Raw genomic sequence first — 22,446 nt, forward strand, 5'->3', positions numbered from 1 at the left:
TCGATTCTTTTTCCATGCCATAGATATCTAATTCCCTTTCTGGAACAAACGGTCGGCTATGGCGACGTATGAATTCTCTTTTGGCCTCGACGTTCACGTACAAAAACTCATCTCCCGGTTCGAGGACTACGTGGTCAAGGATGGTGTGTTGATTAGCACGGGATCCCATCTCAAGTTGCACGTTTCCCGTGCGTGGGGTTTGTTGCTCTTCCGGCACCTGAGATGGTGGTGGTGGACTCGAAGTGCCTTCTTGGCTTCCCGTGCCTCGAGAAGCTGCCTTTTTCTTCGGTGCGGCTTTTCCTTTTGCCGGAGCCTTCTCCTTGGGTTGGGCTTTTTTGGTCGTTTCGCCCGTCTTTAAGAGTTTCTTGGCCGGCGACGTCATTTCGCTCGAATTTGTGCGAGATGGAAGGTCGAAAGCTTTTGGAAGTTCGTTCGGGAATTTTGTCGAACACTTGGCGTGCCCAACTTGGTAAGCCTTTTGATTTCCACCGGTTGTTCGGTACCTATCCCTCCTTTTCTTGAAGATTCACCCACAAATTCTTGGAGTAAATGTGCAAATCGTGAATTGTGATGATCAAGTGTGTGATTGATGTGCTTTTGATGAAAGAAATTGAAGATTTTGAAGTTGGGGAGGGGTTAGGGTTTGGAATTAGAAAAGGGAGAATAAGAAAATGAAAGGGGTTTGTGAATTTTGAACTGCTTTTCGACCCCAGATCGCGATCCACAATACCCGGATCGCGATCTGGAGGCTTACCTTGCAGCTTCTGGAAAAAGGCCCCAGATCGCGATCCGACTTACCTGGATCGCGATCCGGGCCCCAAATTCGCTGCTACTGGAAAAACACCCCAGATCGCGATCCGACTTACCTGGATCGCGATCCGGGCCCCAAATTCGCTGCTACTGGAAAAACACCCCAGATCGCGATCCGACTTACCTGGATCGCGATCTGGGACACCTAAAACCTGCCAAAACGGAAATTTTAAATGGGTGAGATAGAGATGTTGAACCCTAAAAACATAAAAATCCACGAAAAAGCTAAAAAATAAAAACGAAAACAAGAACAAAAGGAAAATGACAGAAAATGGGCAACAATGGGTTGCCTCCCATTTAGCGCCTGTTTTACAGTCGACGGCTCGACTTCTTTTGGATTTATTGGGAGAAAATTAGTGCGACACGCTCCACTTCCTCGGGAGCACCATTCGGGTAGTAATGCTTAACTCGTTGCCCATTCACTTTGAACGACGGACCGTCTCGTCCTCGTATTTCGATTACTCCTTGTGGGGTTGCGCTCAGGACTACGAATGGTCCCGACCAACGGGACTTGAGCTTTCCCGGAAATAGTCGTAGCCGAGAATTGAACAACAGGACCTGGTCACCTGCCCGGAACTCTCGCTTTGTAATTCTTTTGTCATGCCACTTTTTCGTCTTTTCTTTGTAAATCTTGGCATTTTCGTAAGCATCATTTCTGAACTCCTCCATTTCGTTGAGTTGAAGCAATCGACGATCACCGGTAGCTGTTTGATCGAAATTGAGTTTTTTGACTGCCCAATAAGCTCGGTGCTCCAATTCCACTGGCAGGTGGCACGCTTTCCCATACACGAGTTTGTACAGAGACATCCCAATCGGTGTCTTGAATGCAGTTCGATAGGCCCAAAGTGCATCATCGAGCTTCAATGCCCAATCTTTTCGGTTCGTGCTCACGGTCTTTTCCAGAATCTGTTTGATTTCTCGGTTTGACAACTCAGCAAGGCCATTCGTCTGTGGATGATAGGCTAGCGCAATTTTGTGTCGGATCCCCAACTTATTCGTGAGATTAGTGAGCAGTTTGTTGCAGAAGTGAGATCCTTCATCGCTAATGATCGCCCTGGGTGTTCCAAACCTTGAGAATATATTCTTGTGAAAGAATTTGAGGACCGTACGAGCGTCGTTGGCTGTGGTGGCAATTGCTTCGACCCATTTGGACACGTAGTCCACGGCAAGCAGAATGTATAACTTCACGTTCGAAGAAGGGAATGGTCCCATGAAGTCTATGCCCCAAACATCGAAAAGCTCCACCTCTTGCATGCTGTTCAAAGGCATTTGGCTTTTGTTGGATAGGTTCCCTGTTCGTTGGCATCGATCACATCGTTTCACGAACTCGTAACTATCTCGGAATAGGGTTGGCCAAAAGAAGCCTGACTGCAGAACCTTGGCGGTTGTGCGAGATTCCCCGTGATGCCCGCCACAAGGTGAAGAGTGGCAATGTGTGAGAATCTCACGTACTTCTGTTTCCGGAACACATCTTCGGATGACACGATCGGGGCCGGTTCTGAAAAGTAACGGCTCGTCCCATAGATAGAAACGACTGTCGTGAAGGAATTTTTTCTTTTGATGATAAGAAAGGTCGTCAGGAATGATTCAACTGGCCAAGAAGTTGGCCACATCAGCATACCACGGAGTGTGGGTACTAATGGCGAGCAGTTGCTCGTCTGGGAACGATTCCTGAATATTTCCTTCGGCTGGAACTTCTTCTAGTATGAGTCAGGAAAGATGATCTGCTACCACATTCTCGCTCCCCTTTTTGTCTCTGATTTCCAAGTCGAACTCCTGGAGTAGGAGTACCCATCTGATGAGTCTGGGCTTGGCGTCCTTCTTTGCGAACAAGTATCGAATAGCTGCGTGGTCGGTGTAAATGATCACCTGAGACCCCAAAATATACGGTCTGAACTTGTCAACAGCATAAACGACAGCAAGCATTTCCTTTTCGGTCGTTGAATAGTTCTTCTGTGCCTGGTCAAGTGTACGACTCGAATAGTAGATGGCTTTGAAGATTTTGTCCCTCCTTTGTCCCAATACCGCACCTACAGCATAGTCGCTCGCATCGCACATGATCTCGAATGGTTCCTCCCAATTGGGAGTAATCATGATCGGTGATTGGGTTAGCTTCTCCTTGAGAAACGTGAAAGCCTGCAAACAAGCAGGATCAAAATCAAAGACAGCTTCCTTCTCAAGTAAATGACATAATGGTTTTACTATTTTCGAAAAATCTTTTATGAATCTACGGTAAAACCCAGCATGCCCTAAAAAACTTCTAACCCCCTTGACATCCTTCGGTGGAGGCAATTTTTCAATCGTTTCGATTTTTGCCTTGTCCACCTCAAGACCCTTTTTCGAGACCTTGTGACCTAGAACAATACCTTCACGAACCATAAAATGACATTTTTCCCAATTTAAAACAAGGTTCGTTTCTGTACATCTTTTCAAAACAAGTTCTAGATTGTGCACACAATGATCGAAAGACGATCCAAACACAGAAAAATCATCCATAAACACCTCAAGAAACTCTTCTACCATATCGTGAAATATAGACATCATACAACGTTGAAAGGTAGCAGGCGCATTACACAAACCGAAAGGCATCCTACGAAATGCAAAAGTACCGTAGGGGCAAGTAAAAGTAGTTTTCTCTTGGTCTTCCGGGGCGATTGAAATTTGATTGTACCCCGAATAACCATCAAGAAAACAGTAATAATCGAAACCTCCTAGCCTGTCTAGCATTTGATCGATAAAGGGAAGGGGGAAATGGTATTTTCTAGTGGCTGCATTCAATAATCGGTAATCGAAACACACACGCCACCCAGTGACTGTTCTAGACGGAATAAGTTCATTTTTATCATTCACAATAACCGTCATCCCACCTCTTTTTGGCACAACCTGCACCGGACTGACCCACGGACTGTCAGAAATTGCATAAATCATACCAGCGCCTAACAATTTCAAGACTTCTTTTTTGACTACCTCTTTCATTGACGGGTTTAACCGCCTCTGAGGTTGGACTCTCGGTTTATAGACGTCTTCCATTAGAATTTTGTGTTGAACAATAGATGGGCTAATTCCCTTAATATCCTCAATAGACCAACCTATAGCTGACCTATATTCTCTAAGGACCTCCAGCAGTGTGTTTGTTTCGGCCTCGCTCAAACTAGAAGAAATAATCACCGGATAAGTCTTGTCTGCTCCAAGAAAAGCATAACAAAGATAATCCGGTAATTGCTTCAATTCCAGTACGGGGGCCGTTTTCACACTAACTGGTATCTCGGGGACGATCCCTACCTCGTCTATGCCTAAAATCTCGGCACACTCAAGAAACAACACACAATCAAGCACATCATTTTCAATAGGGGTTTCAGGGGAGGCAGAATGCAAATCAATAGAGTTAACAATGCAGTGCTCAACAGAATCACATAATTCATACAAATCAAAAAAGGAGGAAACACAGTCCTCGATCACGTCTATTCTACTGCAATGCTCAACATGCTCAGAGTGTTTAAATGCATCTGTCAAATTAAAAACAACTTCTTCCCCATTTACCCTAAGCATTAAGGATCCTAATTCCATATCAATCATCGCCTTACTAGTGGCTAAGAATGGACGACCTAAAATGATTGGTGCTTCATCATCTTCAGGCATTTCAAGTACCACAAAATCAACAGGCAAAATGAATTTATCTACTTTAACTAGCACATCTTCTACAATCCCATCGGGATATTTCAATGAACGATCAGCTAGCTGTAGAGTCATGCGAGTGCGGTTCAAATTTCCTAAGCCCAGTTTTAGAAACACAGACATAGGCATCAAATTAATACTTGCCCCCAAATCACATAAAGCTTTATCGAAAGTAGAATTGCCAATAATACAAGGAATAGTGTAACTCTCTGGATCTTTCATTTTCGGTGGTAGATTCGACTGAAGAATGGCACTGCAAGTTGCCGTGAGTGTCACTGGTATGTCTTCTTCGATCCGAATTTTCTTGGATAGGACTTCCTTCATGAACTTTGTGTAGTTTGGCATTACCTCCAAGGCTTCTGCAAAAGGGATGTTGATTCGAATCTGCTTGATCTTTTCAATGAACTTCTTCAATTGATCCTTGAACTTCTTCTTCTTCTGTCTTTCTGGAAAAGGAATACGAGTTACCATAAGAGGGGGATTATCAGGAAAAGAAATGTTATTGGGCTTACTAGCCTCTTTTGTACTACTTCCTGAAATGGTGATTTCCGGCTCGACCGGGGTCGGTTGTACAGCTGGCCTTGGTGATTCGTCTGTCGGATAAGGAGGATCAGTCATTTGCAAACCACTTCGGGTGGTTATGGCTTGACAGCTTTCCTTTGGATTGACTTCGGTATTGCTCGGAAATCCACCCTTGGCCATTGTGGACATGGATTGGGCGATTTGCCCTATTTGCTTCTCCATGTTCTTCATTGTTGATTTCAGGCCCTCCATTTCCTGTTCTTGTCGGTGAAGACTCTCGTCATACGTTGGCCCTCGTTGCTCTCTTTGATGGTTGAGATCGGGAGGTGGTTGTAGAGCATTCTTCGGATTGGCATAGGAGAAGTTCTCGTGATTCCGAATTCCCGGGTGATAATGAGTAGGGTTTTGGTTCTGATTGTGGGTTCCCCGGAAATTGTTGAATCGGTGGTTCATAAAGTGTGCCTGCTCCCAATCGTCGTTTGTGGCTTGTGAAGTACTTGCTGTTGCTACTCGTTCGATCTGTGGCCCTCGAACTGAAATTTGGGCGACCTGATTTGATAGGATCGCTAATTGTGCTGAAACCGCGGCTAAAGGATCGAGTTGGTGGACTCCGGCCACCTTTTGTATACCACTCCGTTCGGACTGCCAATGGTAAGCATTCTCACACATTCGCTCGACAATGTCTCGAGCGTCTGTGGGAGTCTTGTTTTGCAATGATCCACCTGAAGCAGCGTCGACTAAAGATCGGGCTGGTTGATCGAGCCCATTGTAGAATAACTCCATTTGATCCCACGGGTTGAATCCGTGTTGAGGGCATTGTCGTAATAAGTCCTTGAATCTCTCCCAAGACTCGTGCATCGGCTCTTGGCTCATCTGTCTGAAGTTGCCTACATCTCTTCGTAATTGTGCGGTCTTCGAGGGTGGAAAGAATCGTGCCAGAAAGGCTTGTGATAATTCTTCCCAACAGGTGAGTGATCCTGGATTAAGACTCAGAAGCCAACTCTTCGCTTTATCTCTGACAGAAAATGAGAATAGCTTCAACCGAATGGCATCGTCAGAAACACCGTTAACTTTGATTGTGTCACAAATCTCCAAGAAATTGGCAAGATGGAGATTTGGATCTGCAGTGGCTGCTCCGGAGAATTGGTTCGCCATGACCATGTTGATTAGCCCCGTCTTTAGCTCGAAGTTGTTTGCGGCTATCGTCGGTTTCCTGATTCCCGAATAGTTCTCATTCACAGCTGGAGTTCGGTATTCTCGCATTGTTCGCTCGGGTGGCAGGTTCGGTCTTGGCTGCTCGTGATCTCGTCCTGGCTCTCGATCGTACTCAAAAGCCAGGTGCTCTGGATTTCCTTGATCTTCGGCCATTGGTTCACTTTGTTGGTTGCGCGTGGCCCTTAGTCTACGAAGTGTCCTTTCAATCTCGGGATCGTAAGGTATGATTTCCAAATTTCGACGCCTGGGCATAAACAAAGTGATCGGTTAATATCAAGGTACAAATCGAAAAATAAAGCAGGTAAAAAGCTAAAGTAATAGTCAGATAATTGGTAACACTATCAACAAAGATAAAATCAAATTGGTCCCCGGCAACGGCGCCAAAAACTTGATACGCATTTTCCTCACGTATAAATTACCGCAAGTATACGGTATCGCATTTTGCAGAACAGTGGTTCCGGATATCGATCCACAGGGACCTTGTAGATTCACATGCTGAGTAGTGTAATTATATTATCGTTATATTATCTAGCCGATCGTAAATAATTGGAAATGTGAGAAACCCTAATTTAAAAGCATGCAAGATCGTAAACATGCAAATATAGAATGTACGTAAATAAAGCAACGACAACTCAACGCGGGGGAATTCGATTTAAAGGGGACTTCTAGGGCCAAATCCACCTATATATAATCAACAACGATCTACAAATCCGTTATCTAACGCCACATTCCTATTCGTTAACCCAGACGCTAAAGTACTCTAACCCCCGTCTCCAGTGTAGTTAGAGTCTACCCACAGGTCCGACGTCTCCGTTCAGAACCTGCTATTAAGAGAGCATTTAGGCCAAGTCCTTAAGGGCTACCCGAAGTGCATCACGTCTCCGTTTCCACACCCCGAGCTATGTTTTCCTAACTTCAAACAAGAAATCCTCTCTCGAGTTCATTCCTATTTAATATCAATCTGAGAGCTGATCAACACAATCAGAAGCATTTAATACAGGAAAACATAAACGAAATCAAAACACGACAAATAGATAACAGAAATGACGATCGAAATCAATATATACAAGGCTTCATTGCCCTAGAAGAAAATGTTCTTAGTTCATAACAAACATAGTATCAAAAGAATGTACAAAGGAAATGAAGAACAAAATGTAAAGAAATTGCGTAAGAAAAACCCAAGTCGGAATCCCCGTTGACGATTCCCGCGAAGAACTGTCGAAAACCGTAAAAAGTCGAAGAAGAACGAAGAATGAGGGCTTGCTTCTATTTATAGTAAATTGCAAATATTCCTCAAGAAGTTTTGCTTTCTAAAATATCTGCCCTCGAAAATCGTGCCAGATCGCGATCCCATAAAGTCGGATCGCGATCTGGCTTCTCGAAAAAACGTGAACCGCCACCCAGATCGCGATCCGCCCCAAAATCACGATGCTACTGGAATTTGTCACCAGATCGCGATCCGACTTTCCTGGATCGCGATCTGGGTCTGAATCTTGCTTGCTACTGGAATTTGCATCCAGATCGCGATCCGACTTTCCTGGATCGCGATCTGGGTCTTAATGATCACTTTCTCGGCTTGAAAAATCGGTTTCGCTTCCAAATGGCTTCGACTTGGCAACAAAAGCTAACAAAACCTAAAAAAAGAAATAAAACAAGAAACACAATAATATATACAAATAAAGCCGAAACTCGGACGAACGAAGACCAAAACTCGAAGATTTGATAAGCAAAAATCGTGCAAAACGAGCACTTATCAAGCTCTCATGTATTTTAAAATTCTTCAATTACCTCATATTACATGTTACACCATAATATATACCCTTTTTAGTTCTTTTAAGACTAGTCACCCTCTTTCATTATTTTACAAATTTATTTTTTTTCAATTTTATAAGGAAAATTTTGACAAAACCCCCAATTGTACAAGGGTCGTTACATTAGGTCCAATTTTATTTTTCATTTTTAAGATAAATTCAAAACAAGTTTTATTAATTAAAAATTCTTAATTATCACTATTATACTCATAACTAATTAATACACGTGTTTTTTATATGTGTTATTAGAAGATACATAATATCTTATATATAAATATTTTAAATAGCATTTTCTCAACTAATTCCACCATTAACGCTTATTGACTGGACATTTCCGTTTATATGAAATCGGAATTGTATAACTCACATAAATAATATTATGTTTGTGTCATTGGATAAGCGGTGGCAGTGCAGATTCACATGGTGGTTTTCGGCTCACATGAGAATTTAAGGTGAATTACATGTGAGGTTTTTCATTGATTACGTTGGACAGTAATTTGTATGTGCATGTGCACGTTTTGTTGATGTATATAAGACTTGTATGTGTCTGGTGCACTTTACACGTTTTGTTGATGCTTAAATAAATGTAAAAGTTATTTTTGCATGCATAGTGATTTTTGCATGCAGAGTGGTTTCCGCGCACAAAGTTGTTTTGAAGCGAAGAGTGGTTTCCGCGCACAAAGTTGTTTTCAAGCGAAGAGTGGTTTATGCCCTTCCCTTATTAAATCCTTGGATTTTGACCTTCCCATTTTATTAAATCCGCTATTGTGCAAAGTTAATTTTGTCATACGTCAATGTTTTTACCGGAAAAACTTGTGTGACGTTGAACCAATATATGTATGTTGTTTTCCCTAAAGAGAAGAAGTTTTTATCCGAAAATAATAGTAGATTTTTCTTACAGTAAACATGAAACCATTGTCGCAATTTTTGGAGATCAAGAGAAAAAAGATGAAATGGATTTTCGAGATACTGAGGAAGTTGGGGGCGAGATTTTTGGAGAGATGGAGAAAGATTAGATGTGATAAAAAAATTAACATAATAATTAAGTAATGTAATTTTACCGGAATGGATTTCGAGCGTGATTTTGGGGGGAGATATACTGGGATGAATTTTAGGTAATGCGATTTTGGGAGAGATTCTGCATTTAATTCACCATATTTTTAATTTAAAATAATTATACTAATTAGTGGGGACATATACGGGTTTTTTAGGCCCAATAAATTTATGTTAAATATCAATTACAAATTAAGGATTTATGAATAATTTAAAATAGAAATTATTTTTAATTTAAATTTAAGATAAAATTTATCAATAATTTATGATTTATGATAAAATTTACCTAGCAACCTCACAGCCAATAAAATTTAAATATTTATATTTAAAATAATTTTTAATTTATAATTTATGATAAAATTTACCAATAATTTATATTTTCAAATTAAATTAGATTGAAATTTAAAATAATTTATATTTTCAAGTTTATGATACAGACAATAAAAATATTTTTATTGCGGCTTCTTGTTTTAATTTATCTTTAAGAGAAAAATATTTGTTGCCTTATAAAATCGAACAAAAATAAACAGAAATAGAAATTAAAAAAAATAATGATTAAATGAATATGTAAAATGATGAAAGTTGAAAAAATATATTATGGAAATAAAAGGGAGATATTTAAATTTTTTTTTTTAGAAAATGATGATTTTATTGGGCATAAATCGCCAAAGTCTGGAGAAGAGAAGTCCCTTCACTTGAAGTAAAATTTAACTTTGTGGCAAGAACATGTGCCAAAGAATTGCCATTACGCTTAATAAAAAGAAAGTTACATGAATCAAAGCAATAGTTAAGGTTTCCTCAATATATGCTCCAAATGAGGAGGAAGAAAGAACTCCGGCTTTCAAGGCATTGATGACATTTAAGCAACCCCCTCTAAAACGATCGAGCCCTTGGAGAAGCAAACTTTGACAGTTGTGCGTGCTGGTAAGCGGAGAGATAAGTCAAACACCATTGAACCAATGCTTCCCCCATAATCCCTTCCTCTCCATGTAGAGCCCTATTCCTTACCTCCCATGCTTTCCAAGTAACAATAAGAGCGAGGAGAAAATTGTTTCCATTAAGATTGTTGTGCATGTGATTGACCCACTCCCACATAGAACATGTCTGCTCAAGAGGTTTCAAGTGGAAAGGATATGAGTTCCAAACCACCCCCATGCCGCCGCAGTTTTGGAGAGCATGGATAATTGTCTCCACAGTTGCTCCGCATCGAGAGCATATTGGAGATGATGCCACCTTTCGCCGCCACAATTCAGCGCCAGTGGGTAGTATCTCCGAACATGCCCGCCATAAGAAAATACGAATTCTCTGAGGAAGAGGAATCTCCCAAATAAGATTCCATCGCCGAACATTTTCGCCACTACTTGAACCATCTCCTCCAGACCCAGCTCTACTCAAATAACGGTCGTTCGATAATATATTGTGGTAGCATGATCGGACTGTGAAATGCCCAGATTGAGTGTAATGCCATATCCATCTATCCCGTGCAATTCTACTACCAATTGGGACGGACATAATCCTCTCCATGTCCACTTGCCAAAAAACCTTGTCAATGAGTTGGACCCTCCATGTCTTAGTATCTTGGTCGATTAATAGTACAATATATAATCCCGATTCCCGAGGGGTATGTGAAGATTTCCCATTAATACAGAGGATCTAAATGAAATTAGCCCAATATTAATTTATTTGATGATGTCATAAATATGCATTTCATTATGAAAAGAAAATCATGATCAGGGGTGACCAAGTCCATGTAAACTTATATGAAGCTGATAGCTACAGTGAACTTGCATTCTTCCATTAATAAGCAATCTTAACGTGTTCGGACACGCACAAAGGGTTAGACAATATTTTATCCATCTAACTTGTAAGAGAGATCTGATCTCATTTTTTCAGGTTTCATTAATGTATTTTTAAATCATTTTAAAAGTTCTAAACTTTATCAAGATTAGCATCCCACCTGTCTAATTAAGCTTGGGTCAAGAAAAGTAAGAGGGTGTTTGACTTTATAGATGTTAAAAACAACTTACAAATGTTTAAGGGCTTATAAGTTTTTTTAAAGTGTTTGGTAATTTTATTTAAAAATATCTTAAACTTTTTAAAAATAAGTTGTTGGAGAGCAAATATTATTTTTTAGTATGTACCTGTACTCCACCTTTTTATTTAGGGATTAATTTAGAGATTCCTCTCATATGGAAATTATATATAACCAACCATTAAGGAGATTACTCCCTCGTGAAAACCCTCTCCTTTTCTATAATAATTTGACATACCCCTGACCAATTTGAAGTACCTAAAATACCCTTTTAAATCAGTTTTGAACCCTATCAATCTCACAACCGTTTCTCTCTTCCTCTCTCAACACATATATCCAAATCTCGCCCCCTCAAGGTCTCCAACCGGCGATGTTGCTTTCCGAAGTCATAACTCTCTCTGGTGGTCGAAATTCGATGGTTTAACTGCCGTTGGATTCCCCTCGCCGAGCTCTTTCTTTCGGTGGTGATTTCATTCAGTTTGGAATGTTGGATATGTTTCTTACTGTTTTACAGTCCGCACATATATCAACGGCGGTGGATCTTGCCGGATGAGTAATTTGTGTTCTTGCAGTCGGGATTTGATGGGCTACCCACCGTTGTATTTCTCTCGTCGAGATCTATTTTTCGAAGGTAATTTCGTTCGATTTTGTATGGTCTCAAGTTCGTAGCATTTCGCAGCTACCCACCGTTGGATTTCTCTCGGCAAGGTTTTGATTTTTCTTCATTTTTTGTTGATTTGCACTAAAATATTATTATTTTTTGTTTTGATTTTGCAATTGTAGTTTAATGAAAGCCATTGATCGTCTCTTTGAAGGTGTCTAAAAATTTGGTTGAAGTTACATATGCTTCAATTACGGTGTTCTACAGATACATTACTGTACATTACTATATATTAATGGTTACATATAGTCACATGTAGTTATATATCCATATATTTGTTTATTTTCAATTTTTATTTGTTGATTGTGATGTGTTTTATAATATAAAATATTGAAATTATTAATTTTTTTTTGGGATTTATGATTTTTTTTATATAAGCGAATATTTGTGTGTAAATAATTGGTTGACTAAAAATTTGGGGTAAAAAGAAAGAATATAATTATGAATGACTACAGTTTACTACAATTACATGTAGTTATTTTCAGTACAGTAAAACTACTGATTTAAAAAAAAAACTATTAATAAAAAATTTATAAATAAAAAATAATAAATTAAACAAACAAGTTTTAGAAAAAAATAAAAAAAATCAATTAAAATGCTAAAAGCATGACGAGAAATGTTGAATGCAATTTGATCGAAAATTGCATATAAGGACATTATAGTACTTTCGCCTTTCCAGAGGGTATGCCAAATGATGATTTTGACTTGGGTTTATCTCTATTTTACCAGGCACTAAGGGGTGTATATAAAATAAACCCTTTTATTTAAGATCATATAATAAATAAATATAGCAAATAAGCTCGTTATTCAAACATTATAAAAATTAGGGTAAATTACAAATAACTCCATCATGGGCTACTTATTCATAACGAGGTTCAAGAAAGAAGTCTTTTTAAAAAAAAATCAAAACATGTCCAGAGATATGTAAAAGACTAAAATACCCCCGTCACATTTTTATATGCTCAAATTTCATCATTTAATTCAATTTAACCTCAATTTGATCCTTAATTCACCAATTATTTAATTTTGACCCTTAACCTACTTTGACTACAATTTTGTCCATCGCCGCCGTCGTCTTTATTTTTTGTCTACTTTTTTCGGCCGGTTTCTGGCATTGACTTTTTTCAAACAATAATTCTTTTGTTTTCTTCTTTCTGCCGCCGCCGACCGGCGGTCAACACCGGTATCCGGCGACGTTGAATTGTTTTCTGTTTTTGATTTTTTTTTTCAATATTTTTTGGCCCGTCTAAACAGTTATATTGTTGTGGTTTACAATCATATTAACTTTATTACAGTATAATACAGTAATATTAACTATATTACGGTTCAACACAATATTATTAACTATATTGCAGTTTACAGTAATATTGTTATATTACTTTGTAGCAAATTAATATTAACACAACAAAAATCTTTATTGTTGTGTAATAGTGTAATATTAATATGTTTACCATTCAACAGAGGCAAACATAATAAAAAGCCAAAAGAATGATGTGGTAGACAGTAATATTATTGTCAACCACAGTAATATCACTGTAACGACAGAGTAATATTACAGTATGTAATATTACCGCCAACCATAATAATATTATTATGTTTATAGTTATTGTACTATCAACGACATTACCATAAGTGCGGATGACCGAACCAACTGTTAATATGTCGTGGATTTTTTGGAATATCTGTGGTACTAAAAATAAAGAATCCATATATCATCTTAATTAGATCATTATTCGTCAACAAATGGTTCTAGTGTTGGTACTTCTTAAACCTAAATTACCACATTCGTTTCTGCAACGGTTGGCATTCCGATTAGAATTTACTTTATTTCTCCATGGGGGCGAAGATAATAAATATATTTGGGTTTTATGGAAACCCACTGTTCAATTTCATCTTCTCAATGTTAAATGTCAATCTTTGCTTGTTACTAGCCAATCTTTGACGGTTGAGGTTTCTATCGAACACCATCAAGAATTTGTCGCAACTTTCGTCTATGCTAGCGTTCATAATCGGACCCGTCGTGAGCTTTGGGGACACCTGGGGTCGATTTCTTCCTCTATTACCAAACCTTGGTTGATGGGTGAAGACTTTAATGTGATTGTTCATGCATTCGAAAAGCGAGGAGGGTCAAGGATGAATATTCATGGCATGGATGAATTCAATACCTGCGTCATTCAATCCGACCTTATGGATTTAGGGTTTTCGGGTACCCCTTTTACTTGGTGCAATAATCGGACAAGGACCGAGATGATATGTTTTATTATTTAAGTTAATTAGAATTAGTCAAATTATATGTTACTGAGTAGTTTTTTATTAGTTGGCATGAATTAAATTAGTGGAATAATGTAGTTAAGCGGTTAGTGGGATGGTAGTTAAATTATTATTTGGGGCAATTTGCTATGGGTCCCTCTATAAGAGATTTTATATGTATAAATCCAACTACTAATTTCCTATGTTTATTATATTTATTATATTTATTATTTTTATAGTGTCTAAGATACCCTTAATAAAATATGGAACATAAAAATCTCCAAATAATAGTCAATTTTATAGACGTTTTAATTCCATTTTTTTCTCCCGAGAAAACATCGTTGCAAATCTTCGAATCCCAAAATACGATTTTATATTTCTTTCATCTTCTCCAACGCAAAAGCAGAAAACAACAAAAATTGTGTTCGTTTGCAGTTTGTTTATCATTCCTTTGATGTTTTGTCGTTTTTTAATTGAAATAAAAAACCCTAGATTTGTTTGTTTGTTGTTCGTCATCCTCGTAACGCCAAATCGAAGAACTTCAATATCAAACAACATGGTGCGCAGACGTAAAAATCTGGGTAATTAATTCTTTTTTATTTTTCCAATTTTTTAGATGTTTTGATGATGATTTAATGACCCATTGTTGGTATGTTTATCTCAGGGGAAAAAAATGTTGATATTGGACCATCGATCTGAGGTAATTATTCACACATTTAAAGGTTTCGATTTATATTTTGTATGATTGTTTACCGTATTTTTTACATTCTTGTTTGCATTTTTTTTTCAGTCGGTTGTTGATGTTTATTTGTTGTCGTTTGCGTTGTTATTTGATATTTGCATTTTATTGTGTATTGTTGAACCATCGTGTTTTTGTTTTTTTGTTGTTCTTGTGGTATGTATTTTGTTGTTCTTGTTTTCTTTATTTTGTGGATGTTCATGTGGCCTGCTATTTGTTTGCAGTTTGTTACTTGTTTGCAATTGAACCATCATTTTCTTGTTTGCAGTGGCATGTTACACTTTGAATTTCTTATTTGTAATTTTCTATTTGAAATTTTCTTGTTTGCAGTTACTTGTTTACACTTTGAATTCTTTGTTTGTATTTGCAGTTATTGTTTTTAATTTGCTATTTTTTGTTCATTTTTGCAATTTATTGTTTGCAATTGAAAGTCTTATTTAGTTTTATTTTGTGTGTACTAAAATAGCTACGTCAAAGAAGAAAAAGAAACAAGGCATTAAATGACTCTTCGACGTCTTCCAAATGAGAAAAAACAAGAGCAAATTAGATTTCAAACAAAGTCCTCGCAGAACAAGTTGTTACAGAAGATCCACAAATGCCACAATATTCGCTCAAACCTCGTTTCATTTGTTCACATCTTAAACCGACATAAATTCAAAGAACACCACATTTAAATTTGTTCAGAAAAGTTGTATCTTGAAGTATATACAAAAATTAGCTTTTTGGTGTTTGTTATAACATATTTTATTTGTATTTTGTGTTTTGAAACTATTTCATATTGCTCGAGTAAAAAATGCACTAGGGGCAGTGTTGTTTATTGTTTGTGCCTACTATATATGTTTGTTGTTTATTGTTTGTGTTTGCCGTTACATTTACTGTTTATTATTTGCGTTGTTATTTATTGTTTATGTTATTTTAAGTTATAAATTGCAATTTGCAGTTTTCTATTATATATTGCAAATTTATTTTGATTGTTAATTTTTTTTTTGCTGAAGTTAAAACAGTTAGAAAATGCAAACGTAAAAAAAATGCAATACCGTCGAAAAATACGAAATAACAATTAATATTAAAAACTATATGGTTTCAAGAAAGTTGATTAGTGAAGAGTGCTATAAGATATTTATGGAAATAAAATAAATTTGTTTTACAAGAACTGAAAACTAAGTTTCACAATAACTAGAGGCTTAAGAGAGAGAAAAAAATATGAGAGAGAGAGAAAGAGAGAAGAGGCGTGGGGTGTGGGGGGTTGGGGGAGAGAGAAATATATATTATATACGTATGTGTAGGGCTGGGACTGGGTTGGTTTTTATCCACCAACCGACCCATTACCGATCATATTTTTAGGTGGATGATCAATTTTTAACCGACCCACTGGATCGGGTCGGAAATTTCAACCAACCCATCTATAATGGGTCGGTTGGTGGTTTCTAATATTATCAAAAGTTGGTTGACCGATAATTATCGGTCATCCAACTATATTATTAAAATCTTATTAAAAATATAAAATAAAAGCCGTGTTTTCTTAAATGATTATTGAAATTGTGAAAATAATCAGTATTTTAAATTTTAAAAACAATCGACAAAGGAAAAAATAAATTGACATAAATCTTCCACCGGTTTCTTTATGCCTAAGCTTATAAAAAAAGGCCACAAAACTCCACTAAAAAACTCTAGTGCATGTTTGAAACTACTTTGAATTTTCTAATTATATTTTTTCGTTAAATTGTTATTTATTATTTTCAACTGATAAATGATGATCGCACCGTGGCATCACGCTGAATGTGAATATTTTTACTCCAAATTTTTATTTTTTTTTAAGTGAATTAGGTGACGGGTATAAACCATCAACCAATCCATTCCGGAACCAAATATTCGGTTGCCAACCATCAACCGACCCAGAAAGGTCAACGGTTTTAGAATTTGAGCAGAATTGGTTTGATGGATGGATCGGTTTTTAGGCTGGTAATCGACCGACCCAACCCAGTCCCAACCCTACGTATGTGTTAGAAAGAGAGAGAGATTTGTGGGATTTGTTCCCTCAATTTCCAAAATAACTATTTATATATAAATATTAATTGAAGGTTATTTATGTCTATACACTAATAATTTTATTTTATTTTATTGGTTAAGGGACCTACACCTATATTCATCTAATAGAATGGATCTCCACCTTTATAAGTTCAAAATTAGGGGTGTCTAGCCAATTTTCCCTTATTATTTATGAGTATTATAAATATGATAATTAGAATGTTACGTGATATGAAGTTTAAGAATCAATTAAACTCTCTTTGTCTTCTCTTAATTCTCCTCTTTATTCTTTCATAATTCATATTTCACAAAATATTATTTTTAATTCTTGAAATTATGTTTCTTTGCTCAAATTACCATGTAACAATGGTATCAGAGCCGTTACGTTCTATGGAGGCACGTAACCAAATCATACTAGAATCCTAATATTACAAGAGTTCTATAATATAATATTCTCTAACACTGAGGTTATTGAAACCCTAGCTTGACACGAATCAAATTTCAACGAAATACACAATACCCTCCAAGTTGTTCTCACCGAACTTCAAGCTCTAAGAGCCTCTTCCAAACCCCAAAATGATGTCAACCCCTTTGTTGTGGGAGAAACATCACTACCGGTTAAGCAAAAAATAAATATACCTAAAACACACTCAACTCCAAACCCTTCCCCAAATACAACCTCAAACAACAAATTCCAAAAGTCGTCGCGGAAAACGCAACGGAATGGATTTTCCAAGCCAAACAAAATTTTGAATTTCAAAGTATATTTCCCAAGATCAGCAGGTGCACCTCGATTCATTTTGTTTGGAAGGATTCACTTTGGAACGGAATCGCTGGTTAATTGGGTTCAAGGGCTCGTCAGCTGGTGAAAATTTTACTAAGGCGTTGCTCTACCGTTTTAGCCCTACCGAATTTGATGATCCTTCCGAAGCCCTCACTTGTTTCATGAAACAAACACTCATTGATGCCATTTATCATGAAGAGTTTGAGCAACTCTCTCAAATAATTGATGGATCACCCGACCAACTGAATTCGCAAAATGATCACATACACGTATCAAGACTATATCCTTGAAGACAAGGATATTTTGAGCGGGCGGGAATTATATGTTTTATTATTTAAGTTAATTAGAATTAGTCAAATTATATGTTAGTGGGTAGTTTTTTATTAGTTGGCAACTTGGCATGAATTAAATTAGTGGGATAGCGCAGTTAAGAGGTTAGTGGGATGGTAGTTTAATTAATATTTATGAGTATTATAAATAGGGTAATTAGAATGTTACGTGATATGATCTCCCTTTTCTTCTCTTAATTCTCCTCTTTATTTTATCCTAATTCATATCTCACAAAATATTCTTTTAATTCTTGAAATTATGTTTTTTTGCTAAATGACCACGTAACACTGAGAGGATTTGGGAACGTATAGATAGAGCTATGAATACGGTGGATCTCTAGCAGTTATTCGTCCATATTAAAGTGACTCGCCTGGAGCGGGTGTGATCTGACCACACTCCGCTTTGTGTTCAATTTAGTGGTTCGGCTGCCCCTCGGAGGAATAGTTTTATTTTCCAGCGCATATGGATGGATCATTCTTCCTTTTATGATGTGGTAGCACAAGCGTGGATAAAACAATACCATGGTTCTCCAGGCAACGTTCTTTACAAAAAGCTGACCCATCTCAAATATATTCTCAAGCAATGGAATTGGGAGACGTTTGGGAAAATTAACTCTAAACTTAAAATCGCAGAGGTCCAGGTTCAAACTCTCGAACATAAACTACAATCCAGATGGGACGAGCAGATTCATGAGTTATGGCTGACTCAAAAGAATGAGCTCCAGCAAATGGAGGCTTGGGATTTGGAGATGCTTTGTGGCAAAGCTCGTCTGGACTGGGCAAAGGAAGGTCATTGAAATTCTAAATCCTATCATGCGGTTATTAAAGACCGGCAGCGTCGTCAGAATGCTTAATTGACGACATTTGATAGGCCAAATTGCCTATTCGTTTTTTTAGGACCTCTTCAAAACGAGCGATTACTTTATTGATGAGCAGCTCTTCGCGGATATTCCAACCATTATAACCGACGATATAAACATAAGTTTTTGTGCCATCCCTTCCCTCGAAGAAATGTGGGCAGCCATAAAACAACTTAACCCACGCAACTCCCCCGGTGAAGACGGTTACACTAGTTTTTTCAACGTACCATGCTGGGATATAAGCAAGTTGGATATCCATGCATTTGTTGCCGAAGGGAGGGTATATTTCTAAGGATATTAATACAACTACGTTGGTGTTAATTTCTAAAGTGGACGGAGCTCGCACGATTTCTGAGTATCGATCGATTAGCTTGGGGAACTTCTCGGGAAGATTATCTCTCGGATTTTGGCTACTCGCATGGCCAAACATCTTCATTCATTGGTGGATGAAGAACAGACAAGCTTTGTCCAAAGTAGATCTATATCGGAGCACATTATGTTGGCACACGAGCTAATTAGGGATTTAGACCGTAAAAGTTTGAGAGGGAATGTTGTTTTTAAGCTCGACATGGCTTAGGCATACGACCGCCTGGAATGGAGATTTTTGCTAAAATCCATGCAGGCGTTTGGTTTTTCCCATGGTGCTTGTGATTTAATCTATCGATCTATCTGCAACATCTGGTATAAGCTCCGTATTAATGGGGAAATGGTTGGCGCTTTTCGTTCGTTTCGTGGTGTGAGGCAAGGTGACTCGCTCTCCCGTTACTTTTTGTTTAGCTCAACAAATCCTCTCTACGAATATCAAGAAGAAAATCTATGGAAATCAAATAATGGAGTATAGAGTGGGGCGGCAGGAGATGGCTATTTCTCATTTGTTTTATGTGGACGATATTTTGTTATTTACGAATGGGGCGAAAAGATCTCTAGCCAATCTCATGGATGTGTTAAGAGCCTACGAGAAATCCCCGGGCCAAATAATTAGTACGGCTAAAAGTGGGTTGTATCTTGCAAAGGGGGTGGTAGCTCACCGACAAGCATTAATTGAACGGATTAGTGGAATGGGTCGTAAGGAATTTCCTTTCCTGTACTTGGGAGTCCAAATTGTTAACGATCGGTCAAAAGCAATTCATTTTGAACATTTGGTTTCCAAAATCCACGGTAAACTTTAGGGATGGAAAGCTAAAAGGCTCTCGTTTGGAGGCAAGATCTCTCTTATAAAATCGGTATTTGCTAGTATTCCGGTTTATACCCTGGCTAGTTTCGTCGTCCCTAAAGGTGTTTCGGATCGTATTGAAAAATTAATGGCGGCGTTTATCTGGAGTTCGACGGGTGAATCTAGAATACATTGGGTAATTACCACTAAAGATTGTCTACGATTTGCATTCCACTAAAGGCGGTTTAGGAGTTCAAAGCTTGAGACAAATTATGCAATGTCTCCACGTCAAACTTATGTGGACAGTGATGAGTTGTGACTCACTTTGGGCTACATACGCTCGTAGTAAATATATGAGTGCTCAAGTTCTTTGACCCAGTGCTTCGTTGATTTGGAAGTCGATAAATACCCATGAAGGTCGCCTTAAAGATATATCCAAATGGATTATTGGGGTGGGCATGTTTGTTGCTGGACGGATAATTGGTCGGCGGAGGTGCTTCATGGGCCTAGCCCGATTGATAATAATCTTTTGCTAACTGAAGTTAAAGCAAACATTGATCAGTTTTCCCATCTCCTCAGCGATGTGGTTGTCAATAAGTTGAGAAAAATTCATATATATAGTGATAAGGCCGATAAACTGGTCTATACTTTATCGGAGTCTGAAAGTTTCAATACGAAGACATATTGGGAGTATATTCATCAAAAAGGCGTGAAAGTACTTTGGTCAAGGAAAATTTGGGCTACTCATATTCCTCAAGTTGTAGGAGCGTTTGCATGGAAGCTTATTGCTGATGTTGTAACAAGCCCACAGAAGAGACGATCCAACATCTTTTTCTCACCTCTGATATTGCATTATCTGTTTAGAAGTTTTTCGGGCAAATATTTCACCTGCCTTACTGCTTCCATTCGGTCAAGTAAGCCTTGGCAGTGTGGGCAATAAATCTATCCTCTATCTCTCAATATGAAATTTGTCGATCGGGGGTTGTTCTTTATATATTGCGGGAGATTTGGGTGGCTCGATGCAGGGCGGTTTTTGAGGAAGTGGACATGGACAGCAGAATGATTATTAATTGGTTTAAATACTAACAACAAACCCTAAGCTTAATTAGTGTTCCTCGAAAGCCTTTGAAAAAATATCAGATTCCAATTTTAGAAACGATTGGTGTTCCCGTTGTTCCTATTGCTCGTTTGAGCGGAGGATGGTATCGCTGGGAACCGCCTAGTCAGGGTTGGTATAAACTAAATAGGGATGGTTCGTCTAGAGACGGAGTTTGTACTGGAGGAAGTATTATTCGTGATTATTTAGGTAATCTTGTGGCCTGTTTTCGTCGTACTATGGAGATGGCTCCAATTATATTGCGGAGTTATTAGATATCAGAGATGGTCTTAGCTTGTGCCATTCCCTTGATATTTCTCATCTTTATATTGAAAGTGATTCTCAAATTATGATATTTGCTCTTCGTAACCAGAAAAGTGTCGGGTGGAAGTTGGAATATCACCTTAGAGAGTGTTTGGAGCTGGTGAAGAACTATTTCTATCTCTCTCATGTATACCGGGAGAAGAACGTGGTGGCCGATCGTCTAGCGGATTGGGCTCACCAACACCGACAACATATGGAGGTGTTTCTAGACGCGGACCTTCCTCCTTATATGCACAAAGCTCTCCTAAGCGATAAAAGTGGGCTATGGAATTATCGATTTTCGAAGCCATGATATTTTAAAATTCATGTATGTGGTTAAGATGCATGGCCAATTACATGGAGTTGGGTTGTGTTATCGATATGTTGTTTCTTAGTATAGAATTGTTAGTTACTGCTTTTTTAACCCTCTTTCGGGGTCTTTTTGTAATAGATTATTACGGGTGTTGAAATTTGGGGACTGATTAAGCATAAAAATGCACAATATTATATAACATATTCGTCATCTTTATCGAAATTTTAGAAACTAATAAAGCAAAGTCCTTATCAGATCACATGCATATGAGCAAAATTGATCTTTTTAAAAACTCCAAAATTATGTCGTTAAAGGTTTCTCAAAAAAATCACCAAAGAAATTAAAAATAATAATACCCATGACATCGGACAGTAAATATTGTAAAACAAATTATATTGAAATAGTGGGTGTCGTACTAAAAAATTACAATCTGAAATAACGAAAATCTCAAATTAAACAGAATAAGAAGCCCATCGCAAGAATAGGGGAAAATTCCTTATGCAGAGGGGTAAGAGAAAAGAGATGAGAGAGAGAGAGGAGTCGGTTTTGTGGAAGTTGGAGGAGATTCCTTGAATTTTTTTTTTTGATTTCTAAAAATAGTCCTGGAACTTCCAATTAATTGTATAAACTGCCCCTAGGGTTTGCAAACCTAAAGGATGCCACGCGTCAAGATATTAGGCAAGGTATTGTGTTTTTATATATACTAGTAATACACCCGTGCTATGTATAGGAGAATTAGGTTTTGGAGAAAAGAGAGAATGAATTATCTCTCACGTATATTAATCATATATATAGTTATTATGTAGGAAACC

General features: G+C 37.8%; 1 protein-coding gene, 1 long non-coding RNA gene and 1 pseudogene across 2 annotated transcripts; 2 read left to right on the forward strand and 1 right to left on the reverse strand.

Annotated features, from left to right (window-relative positions):
* Window positions 1–796: 796 nt before the first annotated feature.
* Window positions 797–6,375, reverse strand: LOC148770044 (uncharacterized; annotated as a pseudogene).
* Window positions 6,376–14,367: 7,992 nt separating this feature from the next.
* Window positions 14,368–15,362, forward strand: LOC148770045 (uncharacterized). Its single transcript, XR_016031537.1, has 3 exons — window positions 14,368–14,610; window positions 14,694–14,729; window positions 15,235–15,362. It is a non-coding gene; the product is annotated as an uncharacterized LOC148770045 (long non-coding RNA).
* Window positions 15,363–18,376: 3,014 nt separating this feature from the next.
* Window positions 18,377–19,346, forward strand: LOC148770046 (uncharacterized). Its single transcript, XM_088818958.1, has 3 exons — window positions 18,377–18,688; window positions 18,807–19,049; window positions 19,140–19,346. Exons 1-3 carry the CDS (start codon window positions 18,377–18,379, stop codon window positions 19,344–19,346), a joined length of 762 nt encoding a protein of 253 aa, XP_088675084.1.
* Window positions 19,347–22,446: the final 3,100 nt, after the last annotated feature.

This window comes from Erythranthe guttata, chromosome 6, assembly GCF_056151865.1.
Source record: "Erythranthe guttata isolate IM_541 chromosome 6, IM_541, whole genome shotgun sequence".
Taxonomy (NCBI): Eukaryota; Viridiplantae; Streptophyta; class Magnoliopsida; order Lamiales; family Phrymaceae; genus Erythranthe; species Erythranthe guttata.